General features: G+C 34.3%; 1 protein-coding gene across 9 annotated transcripts in view; it reads right to left on the bottom strand.

The window, feature by feature from the left end:
- Positions 1-23,993, bottom strand: part of RYR3 (ryanodine receptor 3) — a 198,371-nt gene that overhangs the window by 88,342 nt on the left and 86,036 nt on the right. For all 9 annotated transcript variants that reach the window (XM_068193076.1, XM_068193075.1, XM_068193079.1 and 6 more), the window contains exons 20-39: positions 23,674-23,890; positions 23,383-23,487; positions 22,861-22,964; positions 22,352-22,435; positions 20,903-21,062; positions 20,332-20,479; positions 20,027-20,232; positions 19,179-19,353; positions 17,526-17,734; positions 16,190-16,374; positions 15,450-15,486; positions 14,918-15,078; positions 14,217-14,382; positions 11,751-11,837; positions 11,144-11,370; positions 9,285-10,086; positions 8,588-8,788; positions 8,218-8,320; positions 4,525-4,662; positions 1,423-1,696 (exon numbers count right to left, since the gene is read on the bottom strand). In XM_068193076.1, coding sequence (XP_068049177.1) covers positions 1,423-1,696; positions 4,525-4,662; positions 8,218-8,320; positions 8,588-8,788; positions 9,285-10,086; positions 11,144-11,370; positions 11,751-11,837; positions 14,217-14,382; positions 14,918-15,078; positions 15,450-15,486; positions 16,190-16,374; positions 17,526-17,734; positions 19,179-19,353; positions 20,027-20,232; positions 20,332-20,479; positions 20,903-21,062; positions 22,352-22,435; positions 22,861-22,964; positions 23,383-23,487; positions 23,674-23,890 — 3,789 coding nt within the window. The remainder of the gene's footprint in view (positions 1-1,422; positions 1,697-4,524; positions 4,663-8,217; positions 8,321-8,587; positions 8,789-9,284; positions 10,087-11,143; positions 11,371-11,750; positions 11,838-14,216; positions 14,383-14,917; positions 15,079-15,449; positions 15,487-16,189; positions 16,375-17,525; positions 17,735-19,178; positions 19,354-20,026; positions 20,233-20,331; positions 20,480-20,902; positions 21,063-22,351; positions 22,436-22,860; positions 22,965-23,382; positions 23,488-23,673; positions 23,891-23,993) is intronic.

The following is a 23,993-nucleotide window of genomic DNA, read 5'->3' as shown; positions in this document are numbered from 1 at the left end:
TGATCTAAGTGGAAAAGAATATGTTTTGTTAGGGTTTAAGTTGAGAACAGAGATCAAGAAAACGAAATCTAATCAATCATATTTCTGCAGTAACCTCTTAATTTCCTCAGTTCACAAAGTAAAGACAATAGACTTAGTATTTAATGTTATCTGCTATGTGTATTTCATCCATATTTTCAAATTCTGTCACAAGTAGCATACAGGCCCATTATGAAGGACTATTTTAACTTTTTCATTCTGTCCACTATTGTCTCAACATTTTCTAGAATCTGATGCATTGGTTCCATAATCCAGAAGACAATTTATGTGTTTCAAAATAATCCAGGGACTGGATTTCAACAGAATCCAGGGATTTCTAAAATTTTAGGACAACCTGTTAAAAACACATGGCAAATAACATGAATCATGCCTGCTTTAAAGCAATACAGAAAACTGAGAATGGATGAGTCTCAATACAGCACCTCTTGGAAGGTGTTTATATGCATACCATGTTTAGGCAAAATTTATCCTTAATCCCTCATATAATTCTCAGCAAATTTACAAACTTAGCATCAAGGACAAATTGGGTAATACTGTTGCACACTGCCTAATGAGTCATTGTCATGAATAGATCAATTCAAATAAAGAGATTGATCTTTGCAATTTATACAAAAAAATTGTATAAAATTTTGTATAAATTTTACATTGAAATAGTAGGAATAATGGAACTTTCTTGCATTTGTTGTAAAGTAGAGAATTTTTAAAATATTCCTGAAGAAAGACAAGTAAATATAGTTCTCAGGTAACAATACTATAATTTTCTCTCTAAATGCACCATTTTAATTGTAGTAATTTATTTTCTGTGACTTTTTTTCCTTACAACATTAAATGGCCCAACCAGCATTTAGTCACACAAGAGGAATAACAAACATGCAAGAATGCACCACAATAACACAGCTCAACAGAGGCAATTTTATAGCAAAGATGCAGAAAATATTCACACATCATCTGGTGCTATATAAAGGAAATTTCTTTTGAATTTCCAATTGAAAAGACACCAGAAAGTTTATCCACTCATACATGAACTACAAAATGGGCTTTAAGTTTGAGAAAAATGCAGTATGGGTAGACATCAGCAAAAATTTTAGTGATCTTTTTCTCCAGAGCTGCACTTTGATTAGGGTTTAACCATCAGGCTTAACTATAGTAAAAGGAGTCAATTTTGTTTAGATAATACCTTAGTTCACAGAAGCTTTGACCCTTTTAATACTGTTACGGTGATCAGTTGGCATCACCTTAGAAATATATGTGAAGGTGTAAATCTGGTACATATTTACGCTTCAGTACAGCATTAATTTTCATTTAGGAACAAAAGTTACAGGATTTACTAAGATAAAAAAAGCTTCACACCAACTTAAAAACAAAATTCTATTGATTCCATACCCTAATCCATTAATCATTAGCAATTCCTCCTCTTTTCCCATCCTCACACTGAGAAGTGAGCGAATCTGGCCCAGTGCTGCAAGCAGATTAATGGTGTCCTTCACAGAGGCAGCACTAATGGTGTATGCTTTCCTCAGGGCTTGCAGGAGCTCCCCAATGCTGTCATACTGCCTACGAAGGAGGCTGTACATAATCCGAACTAATTCAGGATCTTGGATCTGATCTTCCTGGGACCAGCGCACCATTGTCTGAGATATGAGTTCTTTCAGTGTAGCTAAAAGCAAAATACATTACATGTTACTAGCTATTCCAACAGAAAATATAAAAAACATGTATCATAGTAAAATATGTAAGAGCAGACAACAAAGAGGCTGTAAAAAACCACAAGCAGACTGAACAGGGTTTTTAAATTGGAAATGCAACTTTAAGATCTTTCTAGCTAAGTGTAATGTTCTTGAGAGATAGAAAACAATAAACATCTACTTAGGGTTCAAGTCCACGCTGTTGACAATGAAAACCTTTATGCTGATTTTGATTTTTAAGATATTAAGAATCATCCTTGTAAATTCAATGTTGCATTTAGACTTTTAATTTATTCTGTATTTCTATATCAAGTCACTGTCTCTTGGTAATGCACTTTCTAAAAACATTGTATTGTTTGGAACTACAGAATAAATATTGCTTGAAGCACTTGTATTGTAGACATTGCAAATTCAGTGATGCCGAAAACAGTTTTGCTGAGCCCAAAGTTTAGGGAATTTACCTGAAAACTAGACACATGTTTCAGTCCTTGTTCCAACAAATGTTCATGCTTGATATCAAGCAGAAGAGGAATAACCACCCTACCTCTTAAAACAATGCAAATTGCTTTCTTCTATCACCAGTAAACACAGCCCTTGACTTTCCCAAAGTTCTTCCAATGGCAAGAACAGCTCCCTCCCACTTTCCATCATTAAGTGTTTATAGATAGTGTAGATCCATTGGGGTGTCTACACTATTCTTTCACTTCTTAACAGTTCTTTCTTAGCTTATTTAATATTGCATTTATGCAAACCCATCATTAATTCTGAGGTTCTGTTCCATAATTAGGCTTTAACACGTGGGAACAAATTCAGTACTTCACAGAGATAGCCCTACTCTTGGTGTCATGTTATGGCTTATATCAGTTTTTACTTGATAGTTAGAAAAGTCCTATAATCATTATTAACACTATTTTTTTTACCTCAATGTGTTTGTTTTCAGAGTTCTAATTGTTTTTAAATACAAAATGTACTGATTCATCATGCTAGGTTGAAATTGCTGGCATTCTTCACTTGGGTAAAAGCTCATTTGTGATAAGAAATGAATGTAAGTTTAAAGTAAAGGAAGATTTATTTGTAGTGAATAGTTCCTTCTTATGAATATTTACACTGAATATGTATGACCAAAGCCAAGACTCTCAAGGCCAGAGATTTTAACCTTGGAAATAGGCACACATCATGCACATCACCACACCTCTTCATGCACGTAAGAGTACTGGGGGTACCTCTGACATCCATTTCCTTTGATCTCTGAATTCCAAATTTCCTGATGCATAAAGGGGAAGTGCACACATGGACTAAAAACCTCAGAGTGTCCAGCTACAGTCAAGTATACAATATAATACATTTATATTATTTTTCATCATGCTCTGGTACATTAAATAAGTGAACTGCTCTGTTCCAAGGACCAAACACCATGTGCCCTGAGGCTTTTGGAGTGAATACTTCCTGACTCATGACAATAGAATGCATATGAAACCTGGTGAAGAAATGATACTACCAGATACTGAGTAGGTCCTGCTACCATTAAAGAGAAAGCAGATGCTAACAGATGAGTCACTGGAGAATGAAGCCCTGTTTCATGCAGCAGATCAGATTGTTACAAGATTTAATGTACTTAAAACACAGTAACAATCTTAACAGACCAAAATATGCTTTCAGACCCGGACAAACACTCTAAGGTGCTTTCCAGAGCAAGCAGATCATGTAAGAAGTATCATGAGTTATAAAATAACTTTGCTGCCTAATCTCAACACAGCTCTTGATTTTAACTATTGAGCCTGAAATAAATTAACCATTCCACATTTGTACAGGGGCCTATTGCCAAACTGAGCAAATTGGAAAAAAAAAAGAGAAGTAACTGTTATTGTTTGACCAACCTGAAGTCACTTGGAGAATCCTGCACATGACATCTGTATGGTGTTACAGAAATTTAGAGCTAGAAACCCAATCTTGATTCAGAAAGGCAAGAAGAAACCTCAGCAAAAACATGTCCTAAAGGAAGACCTGGAGGAATTTGGCTTTTTGCCTTGCTTATTCCTTACCATCCCTAGTCACTACCAAGGACTGAAAACTCGTATCACAGCAAAGACAAAGTTTGTGAGATTCATATCACACATCACTCTCAGTGGGGTGAATTCTCATGTGGCATGTGAGCACAGTGGCAGTGAGAATCAGGTGAGCTGTTCAAAGACGCTCAACTGAAATCTTATGCAAATAGCTGAGGAATTGCAAGCACAGAACCATTCTCACCTATACTGACCATGAGCACCCCTTGCATCTTATGGAAGAGGGTATGGGAATGGATAAGTACAGGAATAATGCTCAGAATAAGTTTGTGATTACACGTATTTTGGGGGGGTTATGTGCTTGTCTGTATTTGCATTTATTTGAAAAGGTAATAAAAAAGGTATTAGAAGGAAATGGAGATAAGCTCTAAAGAAGAATTTTTACATTAAAAAAACCCATAAAAAATTAGATCTTCCCAAGTTTAGAATGTTTGAGTCTAGATTATTGTGCCATAATTAGCCTTTCACAGTTTTTTATAAAGAATATGGAAATTTTCAACCCCAGAGTTAATGATCTGGATCCAAAAATCTTCCACTCATTTTCATTTTTTGTTTAAAAATGCATCTGAGGTGTTCTGTATGCAGAATGATAGATCTAAGAGGCAGAAGAAACTTAAAGAAGTAGTCTCCTTCTTCAATCCCTTGTAAAATTTTATTAGAAAATACACCCCTGTTGACTGTGTAAAACTTTACCACTTGCATCATTAAAGTATTTATATGGAAAGAAAACTTACTAGGAGCTTTCTCTTCTTCTTCCTTAGGCTCCAATTTTTCTGCTTTTGGTGGACCTTTGATTTTGTACATTAATGAACGGAGTTTGCCAGTCAAGGAGGAATCTTCTTCTTCCTCTTCCTCCTCTTCTAGTGGAATACCTTAGCATAAAATAAAACTGGTTAGAAACAAAATACGACTCATGGTATTATTTGATTAAATATGTGATCCTTTGTTTCATATTGCAGAATGTAGGCTAAAGAAATAAGTGTATGGCTGTATCCTACAATACAGTACAGTTTTTCAGTTGAGATATTTAGCAGCCATAAACAAATATATTAACTGAATTTAAAACTGTAAGAAGGCAGACTTTCAGACATTATGTGAGTAATACATGCTTTTCATGAATATGTATACAATGAGACAGACATTGTCATTTTATGTCATTTTACCAGGTAGTTTAAGTTTTACCAGGTAGAAACAATGTCATTTTACCAGGTAGTTTAATACCCGGTAAAATGGCCAGTCTAATTCAGTTCAGTTCATTACATTGCTTCACAACCATTCAGTCTCTCACACCTCTTAGTGATCATCAGACAACACGTGTTATGTGCAGAAGCAAGGAACAACTGAGCAGGCTCCCTTTAGATCAAAAATTGTGCCAAGCTGAAATGTAAGCTTTTGCAGTTTGCTTGTCAAAGAGAAATTGAGAAAAGGAAAAGTTTTTCAGACAGGATACTAGACCTAGAACCTGAAGCTGAGGGGAAAAGGATAAACTGCAGTAGCTAAAACTGGTCCTAAACAATTAATTAAGAAAGAAAATAGAACAGATGTGGTATCAAGTTGGAGAAACTTTGCTGCTGGCAACTACATATGGGGAGTGGAAATTATGACTAGGAGTGACTAAGTGATAAAATTCAAAGGCACTGAGGGGGAATGAAGGAAGTCAAAATTTAAATTGGACAGTAAATATGGAATTTAAGAAATGGGATAAGTGAAACTGGCTTGGCAAAATGAAAAGTTAAGAATGAAAAAGGGATAGCGTCAGTCTGAGAAAAAGTAAGAACAGGAAATGTAACCAGCAATGAAAGCAAAGAGAACGCAGACAAGGATATTAAAGCAAGAAAATATCTGGCACTGAAATAAAACCTAGGCCCTGGACACAAGAGAAGGACACTGGGAGAGGAACTCTGAAGCTGAAATGGATGGGAAGAAATGCACTGGGATCATGAGTTAGGACTGTGTTGGACTGGGTTAGATGAGGATTGTGACTCCTCCAGATGGGGTCTCATTTACTCTTCCATATCATTAGTTGTTCATTCTGTACCCTCTTATAGTTGCAATCCATTCAGAAGCTGACTGTCTCATGTTGCTACTGTCTAATTGCTTCCTTCAAGTGGCAGAGGTCTGTGCACTGTGATGGTTTCAACCCAGCTAACTGTTAGTTTGATATGATGCTACCAAATATGCTGTAAATTTGTTTGGTATTTTTATAAGCAAGAAATTGCACATAAAAAATATGATAGAGGACCATTATTTTCCCAGCAAAATTAACCATCCCCAGTTACAACGTGCTAGGATTAAGACTGCCTGAGTGACTATTTGCTTATATTCATTATGAAGAAGCCTTTAATTATTTGATTGCATACATAGTTTTCCACTTAGATGGCAAAGTATACTTAGTACTAAAAAGCTGATTAAACATTCCAAGCAGAACTCCTATTCATTTAATCTGCAGCTGTGATTGCTTAGTACTGATTTTCAGGACCAAGTCAGGACACAGATAAAGAAGAGCATTTATCCACAGCAACCACCTCTGATAAATCTGTGCAAAGTAAGGAATATGGTTTTGCATAGAATCCAGAGGATCTTTAAACTGTTTTAATCATGAGACAGTGCTTTCTGTATCTTGCAGTCTCGTTCAAAATACACGTTTACGATGTAGTCAACAAATAACAGAAGTACGTCCCTAAAAAGAAAAATCTCAATGTATACAATAACTAGTGTTTTGCTTCATGAAATACGAAGAGTGATCAGGAGCTAAACTAACTCAATGATCATACCAGCCACAAGATTTTAAACTAAAATCAATTTATTGTAGAGTTAAGACATTTCCAAGTAAATTACAGGGCTTTCATAATCTCCATCCTGGAGTTTTAGAGTACTCTGTGTTGCCAAACGGACATTACCTTTGGAAACCAGAGGTCAGATCAAGGGCTAAGTGACTGAATAATGGAGGTGGCTGTAATAATTTATTATGATAGATGTAATAAAAAACAGAGAGAAAGAGGAGTAAATAGGATGATAATAACTATTCACTTTAACACTTGGAAGAAAAATTATGGAATTAAACAAACAGTTTTTGGTAAGCACTTAGAAGCAATGATGAATAACAATTAACAGAGGATTGTGAAAACCAAATAATGTTGAGCCAACTAAATTTCTGCTTTACAGACACAAATCTTGATTTCAAGGACTTTTAATACTGTCTTGTACCACAACCTCAGAAGTAAATTGATGGAGCACAACTTAGATACCCAGAGCCCTACTCATCTTTGGCTGAGACTAAGGCTGAGGTAGTTGAAAAATTATAATTGACTTATCATGAAATCACAGCTTGCTGTTTGCTGGAGATTCTAAAAGGGTGCTCAGATATAGTGGTGCAAAATAACATCAGAAGCCTTAACAATACAAGCACAGAATGGTACAGGAGCCACCATGTCTCCAAACAGAAAACAGAAACTTAATTATAGGTCATTAAAACAGTACAGTTCCATGAACCAGGTAACACTGGTTTTAGGGGTAACCAGCAAAGGAAGATTTATCATACTGTATTGGTAAACATTTGATAATGACCTCAAGCAAGGAGGTGAATAAGGAAAAACGAACCATTAGAAATATCATGCTCTTCCTGAAAAAGAGATTGAGATGCTGTCAACTCACTGTAATGACATTGGCCCCTTCTTTTCGAACAAGATGGATGCCAAAAACCATAGAACTAAGCAACAGACTGGAAGAGTAACTATGAATATATCTACCAAGTAGGTAGATGGAAAAAGCTTGTTTATTTCAGTTTTAACTGCATAATTGCTGGCAATGAACAGTAATAATTAGATGACTCAGACTACAAATGTTAATAATTTCATTACTATCTGAATTAGACTAAGATCTTAATAAACTCAATAAACTAACAAAAATAGATATCAAAAAACCCACATAAAATTGCACAATTTAAATGAGTGGGGGCAATTCAAGCTGTAATATGCAGTGCAAGAGTGTTTTATAATGACCGTCTCTCACAGTTATGCATGCAAGAGGAAACTAAGCTAAAGCAGGCAGAGAAGTCCACATCTGATTTTTAAAATTAAATTTCTGATGCTCAGCTTGGCAGCAATTGTGTTCCCTCTATACCTTTTATCTGCTTGTACTCATAAGGTAAGCCAACCTTCTTGTTTGGATTATTTTTCCCCCCAGTCTAAAACTGGTATATAAACAGAATAATATTAGATAATATTTAATAGAGATTTAAAAGTGAAACTTAGAACTATGCACAGGCTTCCCATATTTCTGTAATATACACCGAAGTTTGTCAGTAAAGTCACTTCATAGGTAGTAACACATCCAATAAAAAAACCTCTCATGCTAATATATTTTTCAACTGATCTGTCAAGTGCCAAAATGACAGACAAAACTTGTATCAACAGCTTGCCACTCACCACAGTGAATTAGAAGATCATCATGAAATTCATATAGTTCCTCCCGAATCTCCTCTGGACAAGGACAATCCTCTCCCAGTTGAAAATTCAGCAACATATTAATCTTCAAAGGATTTAAAACAGTGTTAAAACACTGAAATAGCCTAGGACATATTCTAGTATACAGCCATACTTTACCTATTTATAAATTTGCTTTATAGCTTAAGTTCTAGAACACAAAAGTTTCAACATTCTGACATTCAATATTTTGTAGCATGGAATAAATTTATTTTGAAACTCATTTTGGTTCTCCAGTAAGTCAGGACACTATTTTGTCATCATGAAGAGGTTTTTTAATCTTTAATGCAATCTCTTTCTTTATTCATGTTACCTGCTCTTGAGGAGGAGACCTAAATTCTTTAGTCTTCTTGGCAGTCAATGCAGCAGACATGTTCAAGGCTTGCATGAGTTCATTGTACCTGTATTTCTGGTTATACTGCAATTTTGATACATAACGGTCTGCAAATGATACAATTGCTTCCACTCTGTGTTGTAGTTCACAGTCACAAAAATAATTGAGTAAATGACACATCTAGGGTAGAGAAAATAGACAATCTCAACAGCTTTACAAACTCTGGGGAAGAACTTGAGCACATACAATACACTGCATCAGACTGTAAAAATGAGAGGCATTTTACCATATTTTTGTTTCAACATTGTGAAGGATACAAAATAGGAGCTTCATTATCTGATTGATAATATATTGCACACACAGTCTTTCACTCCATGTACTCAAAATATGTAGAAATCACACACTAGTTTGGCTTGGAAGGGTCCTTTAAAGATAACCTGGTCTAGGCCTCTGGTTTTTATGAAATAATTATGCATTCACAAATCTATTTGAGTGTACATAGATATAGAAAGAACTGCATCATAATCACTTTTTTTAATGAATTTGAGGTTTTAAGGCAAAGTGGAATTAAAGACCTTCAGAATTTCAAATGTTATTAAGTAGAGAACAGACAAATGCACAATCCTTTTTTCATCAAGAGTAGAATATTAGTAACATATTTATAATAAATGGTCACCTGAAGCTTAACAGATTCTGGTAATCTTGTCTGCAACAAGCCCTTTGCAGGAGCTTTTGTTTGTTTGATTGCTTTCTCCCCAGCTTCTACAGCTTTTTCTTCAACTTGTGTCACTTCTTCCTTCTCTGTCCTCTCTTCTGTTTCTTCCTTGTGATCTCCAAACACAGTGGGATCAATGAGGAGTAACACCTGCTTCACATCATCATCATCAAAAACACCCATTACGAGCAGTGTTGCTATCAGTTTAAGAACAGGAACGAACTGGAATGCAACCTGTCCTCCAACAGGGTCTCGGATATGACTCCCACTGCACTGCACTGCCTCTGTTAACATACTTATGGCCTTGGATTTAAGTATCTCCAGGGGTATCTCTGGGATGGATGTCTGATGATCTTCGCTGGTCGCAATAAAGCATGGAGTAGAAAAATTGAAGGCTGGTTTAAGACAAGTGCTAAGCCCTACTCCAGGTAAACCATGCTTCTTTGTTTCATCAGGATATAATTTAATATTTCGAGTTTCATCTGTAACTGGAATGATAAATTCATTGCTCATCATGAGCTTGGCTTGCTTGGCATGCTCCAAGTGAATACTAATGAGCAAGTCGTAGAATCCAGAACGTAGAAGTCCAGGTAAGTATTGATTATCTATTGTAAAAAATAGCTGAGATACATCTACATGGCTACAAAGTGCATAAGCAACTCTAGTGTTACCTAGAGCACTAACTGAGCTATAGAGCTTTAAAGTGTGGTAGTGAAACATCATCAAATCTTCTTGTTCACATAGTTCCAAAATATCAACACATCTGTTATGAAATAAAGAAACAGAACACCAGTCAATTCTATTAATAAAGACTTTGAAAAGGGAAGTTCTATAATCTATGAACATTTTGGTCAGTTCCTCTTCAAGTCACTAATATTAAAGTTGATACTAACTAATCTTAGTATGTGCATCATTAAAACACAGTAAATGGTGGAAATAATTTGTTGAGACTGTTTAAAATTAGCACTCCATAGGGAAAAAAAAAACCCAAAATCTAAGATGGAAGTGCTTCTTTGGAATCTATTGCAAATTAGAATTTGTTTTTAAAAAAGGTGTATAAGGCATGCTGAAAATCTGCATTACTATCATTACTAAACAGTGCCTTTGCAGTTTACTCAGGATTGCTGGTTCATTTTCTCCACAAGACCCAGTGTTTTTCACTCTTTCCTTGAATTCAGTTTTATTAACAATAAATAAAATTGAGTTTTGAATCATTAAAATAAATTTTTAAATTACTAATAAAAGTACAGCTGTTAAATGATCTTTCTGCTATGCTTTTGCTGAGAGTTTGATTTTTCATTGGCTATGACATTTGACATTCGGCTAGATCTTTATTATCCTCACTCTGAAGATAAAACACAATGAAAATCAAAGAAAAGTTTGATCTTGTCAATAAGAACATAAGAACTTAATTCGTGTAAACTCAGTGCAGATGACAGGAAGAGATTACAGCTTCTATTATAGAAAAAATTGGCAAAGTAGTACTTGCACGTTCTTTATGCTTGTTTTATTCAAGCTGAGAAAAATTTCTATGTTTAAAGACCTACAGATTTAAGAGACACTATTTCATTTTAAATAAAATTGAATACTCATGCTTTCTTTTATGCATGCAAAACTTGGTACATGGTATTAAAGTTCAGTCTCTTGTATTTACTTAAGTTTCATGAATACAATAATATCTGATGAGACATCGGGTAAAATCAGAAATTCTCAACAGCTATGGGGTAAATATTCAGCAAGGCAGGTTTAATCAATATACTGACATATTTTTTCAGTGTATTTTGTCCACATCAAGTAATTTTATCTCATTATCAACATACCTGTTTTCTTCTGGGATATGAAGTGCCATCATCTGCAGAGGTTCCAAGCACTGTACAACCCAGCCATGACGTTCACTGACGCGCTCAGTTTCTACTCTGAGGAAGCTGTTTGGCATCCGGCTCCATAAAACAGGTGTAATTGTTTGTACATCAAGGCGAGGGGGACACTGAGGAATAGGATTTCTTTCTTCACTTTTAAAAATTGCTGCCGATAAAGGCATGGTATTCTGAAATAAATACATGTATTAATTATTTTTTAAACATGTAATTTTGAATAAACTCATGACACCAAAAGGAAGGATGACTTTTAAATAACAAGGAAATCATAGAAAGGTAGAAGTTATTGCAAAAGACAGAATCCATTAAAATCCCCAACGGTGTTATCCTCAAACAATATTAATTTATTTTGACAATTGCAGATAATCAATTAACTGCATATAATAACATTTACAGAAGTAAACGTAGAAGTCAAATTAAAAGTCATGCCTTTGATTCAACCTTCTTAAACAAACTTAACAGAGCAGGAATTTGCATAGAAATAAACAGATTTAAAAGAGCACATTTACATAAAGATTGTTTTTCTATAGAATGCAAAAATATTTCCTACCTTCAATTTACCAAGTTCAAACTGAATCAAGTTAGTGCTTGTAGGCTGTAAAAAAGTTGCTGGAAAAAGCTTTGTGTTTGGTTCAACCTAGAAGTGAAACAAGATGCAAATTTTTTAAAAATTAAAAATGGAAAAAAAAATCTCCCCGAATATGATATAAATAAATACTGTATACCTTACAATTCATTATCAAATAATGTATATCCTTTACTAAATAAAGTGTTGAACACTGTCTACCTATAATACAGTAAAATATTTGCAGTTATCTTTATAGGACCACCTGATTTTTGAGACTGGTGTTTTGTAGCCTTATGTGCTCTCAACACCAATAGGAGGAACCACTGCCATGAAATAAAGAATTAAAAATATAATTATAGAATAGTATATTTTTTAAAAAAATTCAGTACTCCAGGGTGGCTGAAAAAAGTACATCTCCACAATTAAATCAAAGTTTCAGAAGTTCAATTAAATATATTAATAACATCATGGTGCATTTTGTGTATAATGTACAGATGTACATAATAAGCACAACTACAATATTTGTGCTGTGAAGGAGTGCAACCCCTAACTTTGAGAACAATGATCTATCAAAAACTGTTTTCTCAGAACTATGAATATAGGCATAGATAAAATAATATAGGTGTAGGTATTAACATCCCAAACTTCTGGGCAAGTTAAAAAAACCACAACCGCAAATTCAGAAAAAAGGCATTCTGTTCTACTTGGTGTATTGGGCTTTTTTCCTGAATATAACCATGGCATTCAACAGTTGGATCAATAACTACAGAAAAATTATTTTCCTCTCTTAAATATGTTGACCTACAGGCCTTTTAAAATGAAAACAGCATACAAATATTGTCCTTCTATTTCAGTTAAGAAAACTGAAAAGTACATGCAAATTGTTATAGGACTAGAATAATTTCCTCGAGCAGACAAATATAAATTATTTGTGGCAGTTGGAGTGAAAGATTCGATTTATTAAAATATTTTAAAGGTCTTACTTTATTGTAAAAATATTCAAGACCTGGAAATGAAAACTACATAATATTATTTTCATTACTTTCAGAAAAAGAGAAAATAAGTAAATTATTCAAAGTATGCTAAAATTAAAAAAATATTTCTAACAATTTTGTTGGGTTATACTATTTTATATCTATAGAAAATGCTGGATATTCTCATTTTTCAGCAGACCAGGTGTAACAGGTTTATTGAAGAAGTATTTCCTAAAAGAACTTCAGGTATTTTTCCATGAAAAAGCAAAGAAACAGAGGAAAAATGATGGTATTTTCTGAGATAATTTTACATTTAGTATGGAGAACATAGTTGTATTAATTGCAAATCATATAAGGAAAAACCTGAAAGTGTTATTTACACTAAATTCAATAACATGCATCTTCCACATCTGACTTTTCATACATCTCCTAGCAAGACAAGAAGAAGAGCTAGAGGCTGACCATGAAAAAAAACCCACAAACACCCACTGCAAAGAAACACACCAAAGTTTCATGGGTTTGCTCAGAAGCTTTTGTATTGATTTGTGTCTGGTTAGAAAAGCAACAAAGCACTTTAATCACCTGTTTCCTTTTGACAGTGTGTTGACATTCAGTATTCTCCCAGTGTGGCCACTATTACAAAATATTCCAACATCGCAATTACTAGATAACCTCCCACCCCCATTTACAGGCTGTGTGCAACCCTGCCACATTCATCTTCAATGGAGTCAGTATAGAAGTTCCATTACACTTAGTTAAATAACATTTCAGTTTTGTCTGTATTACACATTTGAGGGGCTGACATGGAAGAAAGCAATGAATTGTTGCTAACACTGGACATCCTCTTCAACAGTGAGTGCTTCACTACAGACAACTGATCTTACTAAGAGGAAATCTCAATTATCTGGTGCTGAAAACTCCTGTCAGTCACTGATCCATTTGTAAAATTACACCATGTTTTGAGGGTATTAATAGCATTTAGGGCCCACCCCACTTATTTTGGCTTTCTGCATTAAAGCATATTTGAAGTTTAGGTTTTGAAACTTATCAAATCACAAGGTCACCAAATCACAGCTATCTGCAGAAGACACAACAAACCCTGGTAATAAGGAACTAAATTTTTCTTCTTAATTCATATAAAAAATTATATCTAAAGTCTAATTTTGACCTTCTGCTAGTTTAAATATTTATTTCCCCTTTATTGTATTACAGATTCAGTTGAAAAAATAATTTAAAGAATTAACTTTATTAATAAAGATTCTGAACCACACAAACTGAGATGCCAAAAAAATATCTGGACATATTGAAACAACTCAAAAAACATAGTCTTAAAGAAGTGAGAAAAAGAGGGATAAACCAGAATGATATAGGAAAACATGTTATCACACAAATAGTGTGCAATTAGATTTCTGGAAAAGAGAAGTAGAATCAAAAAAGAATCTTACTAGATAGCTTCATGAAAATCTGATAATACCTGATAACAAGTGCCAAGCTCTCTTCCATTGGCTGTGAATGACACCATTCCAGTAGCCAGGTCAACAAAGCATCCAATTTCTATGTCAACATTACTGCGACCTGACCTCTGGGAATTAGCAATTACATCTCCTCCCCAAACCATGTAGCAGTTGCTGCGCTTCACACTGAAAGAGCAACAAGAACAAAGCGTAGGTCACACTGAACTTGGTGGAGATGCACTTTTCCTCAAAGATGCTTGTTATGCTATTAGTTTGTTTGCTCATTAACAAACCTTTTATTTTTATAATGTATCAGCATCATTGTCGGTAAGGGACCAGATTAAATACACTTTTTTTTTTTTCTATTTTATAGTTATGAAAAAATTTCGCAGGCTTCTGTATCCACTTGTAAGTTACAGTAAAATAAACAGTTTCATCCACAGGGAGCAAATAGAGATATTAAATGAAAGGAGCATCTTTCATTTAAAATTCATTCCAAATGAAATTTTCTTTGCAACAGAACATTAATGATAAATTCACTTTACCATGCCTATGTAAAACACATTCGTATATATAAATGAGCACCGAAAACTCATACTCCATAATCAATTTTCTTATTAGTTTAAATTAATACTTAAAATATCATCAAGCTTATGAACATCTGACTTTTAAACAACAGTATTAAAATAAAAACTTCAATAAGCTAGAAATAATTCTGTACCTTTCATGAACTCTGCCTCTCTCATCGCCTAAAGTAACTGTCACTGTACAATTTTTATTTAGGTCAAAATTCTCACTGTAAAAATGATAGTCTGGTGTTACCCAGCCAACCCAGACAGAGGATGGGTCTTGGCCAGCAAATATCCGTAGTGAGTAAAAATACTGAAAGGAGGAAAAGAGCATATTAGTAATAGAAATTTAAATATTTTATCAAGGAACAATCGAATAGTGATTTTAAAATATCCCTCTCCTATATATAAAACTTTAATAATTGTAATTCACATTCTTCTAATAAGTCATTTAAAATACTCTAAAATTAAAAAGCAGACTAGTGTTTTAAAGTTGGTGAGGCTTATGTTTACACAAGTTACAAGTCATGCAACTCTGGACATCATTCTTTATATACAGTGTTATATGATAGAAAATTATTTAAAAGGCTTCTTTCAACTGATCAATTTCCAATGAACATGCTGCCATACATAAATCTACTTCAAAACATGAGAAGAACTAAGCATCTCAACATATTTACTTACCGTAGTAGAAGGAGGAGTAATTTCTTGGCTGTGCTTTCTACAGATAAAGGAAAATCAGTAAATAATTTTAAAAAAAAGTAAAAAATTAGTCATTATTAGGCTAAGTATACTTAAAAGCTAACTACTGCAACTTAGCTAACTAACTAACCAGCTTTACCTGGTACTGAGTACGCATTAGCAAAGACTGTACAGGATACAAATATACAAGTAAAATAATTGATTGCAGTTAAGGTAGACAGTGGGAGAAGAGGCAGATTTACAGCAGTTAAATAAAGGTAGGGGTAACTCCGAAAGGTGCAGGACCCATTAATTCCAGGTATCTTTAAAAACCTGACCCACAATGTGTTTTCTTTTAATGAATTAGGCACTTTTCCAGTAACAATGAGCTATTGAGCAATGATGTTGATGAGCAATAATCCAAAGGGCAAAAGATTGAGCTGGTTTTCCAGCCTAGCTTTTGCAAATCATAATAATTCAGAAAAAAAAGGAGCTGCTTAGGCAAGGATCTATAGGCCTTGTGATGCACCTATTTAGAAAAAGTTCTCTCTTGTCTGGACACAGCATTCTGCAGCAAAGGTGGCTTATAAAACCATCAAGAATAAAAAAATCTGAGTAACATGAATTTTATGGTAATCTGTGCTTAGTGCACAGAAATTTTGAGTATAAAATAATAAAGAATAATATAACATAATAGATTTACACTGAAAGCATGAAATAGGATAACCAAACCCAAGTCTAACCGTTTTAGGAAAACATCAGATGAGGCATTTTCCACACCCACGCCGAAGTTGAATGATGAGTGGAACTCAATGGGCATACTCAAACGACAATATATCATGTCTGAATTGCTGTTCTGTGTGCCAAATGTTTTGTGAGTAACTTTTAACCGAGGTGGACTCTCAATGGTCCCGTCAATTCTCCATATCTAAAAATAACAGAAACATTTTAAAATAAATCTATCCAAAAAATGTTGAAAACTTCCATTAAGCAACTAGAGGATGAGAAAACTGAAAGAGCAAACTTAAATTTTTCATAACTAATTATCTTCAAAACTATGCAGCTTTGTTCTCTGACATTGAATTTAACCTGAAGAGCAAGGGAAGCCACAGATTCAGTATATCCTGACTACAGTAAATATTTTCAAGATGTTCCTTTAAGGAGTTAAAAAATATATATATCATTTATTGAACTAATTCACTTAGAATACACAAGTCATTGAAAAACTGCATCACAATAATCAGTAATTTTCCACCACAATGAGAAGAAATATCAATTAGAATGGTTCAGAGGGTCATTATGGACTTTGAATATGATACTTCTTTCCCTTGTGCTGCAAAAGTTTCAAACACAGTGATAGGAACATTTTTAAAACTTTTAAAGAATGAAATAGTGATGAAATAATCCTGATAAAATGAAAAAATGCTGAGATAATTTAGTTGGAATGCAGTGAAATTTATTTTGCTTAAGAACAAAATATTCAGACAAGCACTCAAGAATAATTGGCTACACTTATATTAAAGAAAATGACCTAGAGAGATTATAGTAAAAAATTCCCTCAGGAACTCAAACTTATCATTTTTGAATATATTAATATGGAAAAATTTATAGAAAAGACAGAATATATTATTCTGCTCTTGGAGTGATTAGTTAGGGAGTTTTGGAATTCCTATCACTGCTGCATTGTAATGAAAGAATCTGTGACACCACAGGTACACTTAAATGTCAGATGAACGATTTTCAGGTGTTTAAGAAAAATTTATAGTAGAGAAAGTTTAAAAAGTGAAAGAACAAGTAAGATAGAATATTAAAAAACCACCATAACTAACATGTTTCCAGTAGCTAACCCCAACATAAATTAGTAAAGCATATAATAAACCAGATAAGTATATCTATAGGAATCCATACTACTATAAACGAAAAAGAAGATAGACAATATAATCTGAAATTATCTAAGAGTTACTTAATAGAGTTATTTGACAAACTATCTGATGACAGTAAGTATTAGTAAGGGTTTAATGTCTCAGCTTGCTAAACAAACAATCATTGAACAGGTGTCTCCCTGACATGTAATGTTACCTTAATGTGAGGATGAGTTTTTGGCACATTGACAAATGTTGGTAAGCGTTTACTGAACCACATAGCAACGTCTCGGTTCATGTTAACAGCAAAAGGTTCAAAACCTTCTTGGAGGCCACACATCGTATAATACTTGAATGTACTGGCATCCATTCCAAGGTTCATGCGACCAATCTGAGATAGGCCCAATGCACAAATTGGAACAAAACCTAAAGGAAAAAAAAAAAAAAAACCTTAATAGCTTAGTTTAAAACCATTTGGTTTAAAACCAGACATTCTTTATTTTCAATACATCTAATTGTGAACTAAACTTTAAACTTCAGCTCCTACAAGTAATGCACATGAAGTGATGACAGAAACAAGGATTTAAAGCCACCTTAAATACTAATGTCTAAGTTCAATATAATTGCTACCAAAACCCCTGAGAACTTAGGCAGTATCCCATTTAATTTGTTATTTTTTTTGTTTTTAGACTAATAAACATGGCTTTATACAACAAGCTGATCGCTGGAAGCCAACCTTGGCTAGATCAAAGTTATTGACAAAGTTAAGTATGGTTTCTGAAGGCACCAAATTTTCAAAAGGACTTTGAGATGACATTCAAGTATCTCAATACATACATTTAAAATTTACTTTATCATCAGTAGGCACAATATTTTTCCTCCATCATTCACAATGGATAAATACACACTCCTTCAATGATAGTATTTTTTATCACTCAAGTTTTTGACCTCCATATAACTTTATACAGGGCTGAAAGGCTGTTGACTTCTTTCACCATTTCCCCAAGAAACAGAATTTGGAGCAAGATTAGGGAAAAGCCAACAGTTCAACCTCTAAAGGAGAGATTTTCTTTCCTAAACTGAGACTTCAGTACAGCTTTGTTAAGGCAGTCCCTCATTCTCTACCTTTGTAAAAACTCTATCAATGGTAAGACCAAAGAAGAGCAGTGAGCAATTGCAAAGTTTTCTGGTAATTACTAACAGGTATGAAGCTATTACTGGTTGGAGGAGATACTATTACAAAGAAAAAGTCAATGAAAACATAAAGCAAACCAGTTTGAAAATATTCCCCAACTCTTTTACTACAGTCATGTAGATACTACTTTTTGAAAAGCCAAAGGCAAAAAACAGAAGACGAAAAATATCCCAGAACAATGGGATTTTTGGATAAGTTATGAATAGAACAGAGAAAAAAAAATAGATGCAAGTTATGTTGCAAAGATCTTTCATTTTATGCAGACTCACCGCACAGTACTCATTTTGTGCTTCACAGACATGAACATCGTATATTTATGCTCCAGTGAGATTATCAGAGACTACATTTACAGGTTTTGGAAATTGATCAGGATGCCTATTATTACCACTTCTTCTTAGCACTGAAGTCCTGAGAGAAAGCCTAGCAACAGTGAGAAAATTCATCCACTCTGACTGCTGAAACCCCATTAATGTGGTTAAAGGAGAAAAGAAATTCAGTTTGTGCCACACAAGCACTCTCAAAATAATTTTTTATTAAATTAATGTGTAGCACAGTCTGAAGGCGCATATCAGTGAAATATGATTTCTCAGCTCACTGAGTCATGACAGGCTAGTTTTTCTGTTTGTTGTATTATTTTGTCTTCTAATAACCATGTGACTATAAAGGGGAAGTTACCATTTTCTATTCCAAAGTCAGCAAATGCAAGTTCTGAACCTTTACTGGTTATAAGCAACTCTCCATTCAGAGTAAAGATGATTGACTTGTCATCCAAGTTTATCATACAACCAACCACATCTCCTGGTTGCCAGCTTCGTCCAAAGAATCCGCTGCCTTGATGCCAACACTGGCCCTAAATGTTAAACCAAGGAAATAAATACAGTGCTAAAATTAAAAATTAAATACAAAACAAATAAAGAAACCCAGATACTTTATCTTCCAGGGTATCAAAGTAATTTGCAAACAGTACTGATCATGACTTTTTTTCTTAGAGATAACAGTGACATAGAGAGACTAAGGCACCCTAACTTCAGCAATTAGGAACTACTGTTAACTACTGATAACTACTGTTCACTGGATTCAACTTCTTACACACAGGGTCATTATTATCCTTCTGGACCTTTAGGAGTAAAGCTTAGGAAGAAAGGACACACAGAAAGCAGAATAAACAGAAAAAGGAAAACAGACTGTGGTTCTCTCAGTTAATGAAGAACCTTTTATTGATTTTTGTAAAATACCACTTATAAAAAATGGGAGTGAATGCTGTATCTTGTTTATAATTATGACAGACGTCTGTACTTAGTTGGGTATAGCCTAGGAAGATACATATAAACCAAGACTTCTTTGTTAGCATAATCTCATGACCAGAACAAAATGGAGGTACTATCCAGTATGAAACAGAGCTCAGGGATATCTTTATATGAATCAAAAACATCTGGTAGTTGATGCGGAGTACATAGAGGAAACCTATGTTGTAATTCTCTGTTAGGCTGTTTGTAGATCAAAAGAGGTAAAGGTGTACTGACTTTGCTTCCTTCAAATACAAATGCTTGGTCATCAGCTCCCAACTCTATGTCTGGTCGACAGCCTGGCCTGGCCCAGCCAACACGCATATCTCCACCTGTCACAGCTTCAAACTCAAAGTACCACTTTCCAGACTTCACTGCATAGGATTGTTCTACTCTGAAAAATCGTATCTTGTCAATGCTGACTTTTTCCACTGTTTGGTCAGCTGCAAAAATAAACAGAGGAAAAAAAACCCTGTTTTAATAATAAAATGATACTATAAATGTCACTAAAAAAGGCCATGATTCTTATTGAAAATACGTACCTATCTCTTGGTCAGGTGGCTCAATACTATAGCCATAGCCTGCAAATGTTCTGACAGCTTCACGGAGGCTGTCTCTGTTCGATTTTTTAGTACGTTCATCTAATAATGCGTATGGCACTAGCCGAGGATTACGTTTGTTCTTAAGATCCTAAAAGGAATGATAGAAAACAACAAGAAGAAAAGTCTGTTTAGACATCACAAAGTCTTTGAATAATGAGACAGTGCACTTTGGCATCATGTAATGATTACAGCAGAGAAGCAGCATTAATGAAGAAAAGTCCTATGAATGCAAGCTCAATTATCTGTTAATAACACTGAAAACCTAAGTACAAGAATGAAGGAGAAGGATGGAAATATATTCTCATACATCCAGCAGCTGCAACCATACAGGTCTGACAATCCAGACTTTTATATGTAGCACTTTTCCTGCTCCCAACCCACTCTGGCTTTTCCAGTTACTACAGGACAGTCAGTATTTGTCATCTTAACTAACATACCCTCCCAAATGATGTTCTAGAATAAAAAAAATCTCACATTCTTTACTTATTACAAATGCATGTAAAGTTCCTACCTGTTGAATGCCATAGGTCCATCCTTGCTTTATTCTGTCTTTTGCCCAGACATTATGAGCATTTTCTGCTAGTTTGTCAACTAGAAATTCTTGAGAAGGTAACAATTTCACTTCAGAAAGATCAAGAGGGGCAGGTTTATATCCATTTGACATCATGTAACTGTAAGTCAACAAAGAAAAACAGAGAGTCAAGATATACCAGTTATGGTATTTAAATCTTTCTGTGAGGCATTCACAGGGTGAAAATCACTGTCTCTCTCCACTTTTTAATCTCCTACTCTCCTCGTTTCTTTGCAAAAATCTTCCATTGCATTTGGTCATTGACTAGGATATAAATTGGATTCTAGCTATCTAGCCATCTAGACCATCTCATTTTCCACCTCCTTGCACAATAGCTAATTAAATGTGAATCAGATCCATATTTACATACCTAAACAGTTGCTATAAAGCAACAAAATTGTAATTAACTGACTACTTTATATATATATATTTGCCATTTAAACATTCCAAGTAATTTCTATTTTAAAGATCTGTATGATGACTTCTTATCAAACTCTCTTATGTATTATTAAGTATGGTATTTTAATTAACTATTCTGTAAGGACTGCCTTACCATTTTTTCCAACAGAAGAAAAAATTTTAACTATTGTTCTTAACACTTTTTCACTGAATAAAAAGTTTAGTAATTTTTCAGCAGTAGCCATAATCTTCTCCAACCCTTCCATATTGTATAAGGACAACCCTCCCTTTTAGACATAGTCAGATTCTCTTTTGCTCAAGTCAGGTAGTTTCCTTTAATTAGGATGTTTCCTAAAGGCAATAGCTATTTTAACAAGAGAATAATAGCAAACCAATATTATGATAGACTGTCTGCAGTGTGAACATTGAGAAAAGCTCTCAATGGCCATTACTTTTGTTAATTAAGGCCACCAACTGGATCAAGATTACCATCTCTCATATCATAAAACTATGTATTTTACTGCTCACTTTAAACAACTGACTTTGTTTCTCATGGATAAATTTCTTTCAGGAAAAAATATGGTGGGTTGATAAACTGGTGTGAAATGGCATGTGTCCAACTTGCTGTTTCTGTCTCCTGTGGTAAAGTGGTAAACTCTCTTTCAAGTAAATAGATTTACAACCATATGAATAGATTGTTCTTTACTATGAGGCAGAAGAGCACTGCAATGTTGTATTTAACTTTGGAGTCTGTTCTAGGGTGATGTTACACTGCTACAATTGCCTGTATGTGACTGTTTCTGCCTCTCAACAACGTCAGGAGGTGATGTAGTACAGCAGTACTCACATTCCAACAACCCAGCCAACCAAAGATCTGCATGGGGTATATATCATGTATGGGGTTCAAATATGGTATACTTTAAATGAACTTAAAATATGTTATATTTACAATAAATATTATAATTGTAACCGTTACCATAAGGTACATACTTTTTAGGAAGCTTGACTTTTTTAAGGTCTTCCTCAGCTGCTGGATGAGCATGAACAATGTGACATCCAAGGGCCAAAAGGGTTCTAGCATAAAAATGGCATCAGTGAAACACAACATTATCGTTTTCATGCATTGAATAAATATGTAGAAGGAATTATATTTAAAAACACAGATATAATCCAGAATAATGGTATTTAAAAACCCAAATATTTTAATTTATCAGAAGTAATAAATAAGACCTTCAAAGACTAAAAAGGCACAAATCTCTAGCTTGAGATTTCTACCACTTTATTAAAACCATCAGGATTTGGTGGTGTTTTTTTCTTTGTCTCTCTGTAGAGAGAACTCTTTTCTATATCAGTCTGATTGGGTTCCTGGAACTTCTAGTAAAGTTAGGAGAATATCTTTGAAGAAGATATTTGAAAGGTTTTTATATCTACAACAGTATGATGCACCTGAATAAAAATAAAAGTATAAAACTTTATATTATTTTCTATTTAAATCTCACTTGAGGGTTTCAGTTGACATTTGTAGATTGTAATTCTTCTCCGTCTCAGGCAGTTTTGAGAATTCCACAAGACAAGGATGATGCCTTTTATTATCATCCCGTATCTGCAAAAGAATAACAGAAAAGAGTACTTTCCTGATGGAATCAAGTATCACGGTAAAAACCCAGTAAATTCTTTGCAGTAATGAAGTCAATATAAGCAATACCATTTATCTTTGTTCAGTGACAGCTACTCGTATCTATAGAAATCTCCTTTTCCCATTATTCACTTATAAAGCACACTATAAATAATCCTCCATAATTAATGGAGTAAACAAAACAAACAAATTTGATGAATTTGGCTGTTTAAAAAAATCACCAAAAAGTTAATACTACTGTCTCTCCAGCTTACATGGTCACCTACTGTTAGTAATGTATAGACCACCATTGCATACCCTATTCAAATTCCGAGTCAAGGTTTGTGCTGGTGGGAGACTTGACCAAATACAGTGACTTTACCTAGACAGGTCATTCAAAACATACCTTGCCATATGTCCAGCCCAGTTCTATTTTATTCATTCCCCATAGCTCATGGATATTTTCAGCTAGTTTGTCCCTGATCTTTTCAAGATGAAAAGGAAGAGCAATCTAAAGAAAGAGCATAACAATTCTGAAAGTAAGAAGAGGTTCCAGTTACCACACCTTGTGTATCCAAGGCTTAATTTAGTTAGTACATCACACCAAGCAATGGAAGATTGAGGGAATATTTTATATTGTGAATTTAAGTTTTGAATAGACATAAGTTATAAATCCCATTATGCAAATGTCACATACCTGACTGGTGTCTATTGGACAAGGGATAAAAGAAGCTTGTGAGAGAAACTGTGTTGTACCCAACAAATCCCTCACTCCTTCAAAATCTCTTTTATATTCTTTGACTGGCTCCAATTTCATCTTCTCTTTTGGAAGCAATGCTTCGAAACAGGGAGCATAACCAGCAGGAGGCAGAAATTTAAACTCTCCATGACGTCCACCCAACAAGAAACGAACTCTGTGCAATTTTCAACGAAGCAATTAGACTCTTAATTAGTCAGCATAAACTATAATTATGAATAAACAGTGTAGAAGCCTAAGCATTTGTTTTACTACCATTT

This window comes from Anomalospiza imberbis, chromosome 6 (genome assembly GCF_031753505.1).
Source record: "Anomalospiza imberbis isolate Cuckoo-Finch-1a 21T00152 chromosome 6, ASM3175350v1, whole genome shotgun sequence".
Taxonomy (NCBI): Eukaryota; Metazoa; Chordata; class Aves; order Passeriformes; family Viduidae; genus Anomalospiza; species Anomalospiza imberbis.
The sequence above is the reverse complement of the archived record's forward strand: the minus strand, read 5'-3'. Positions and strand labels throughout refer to the sequence as shown.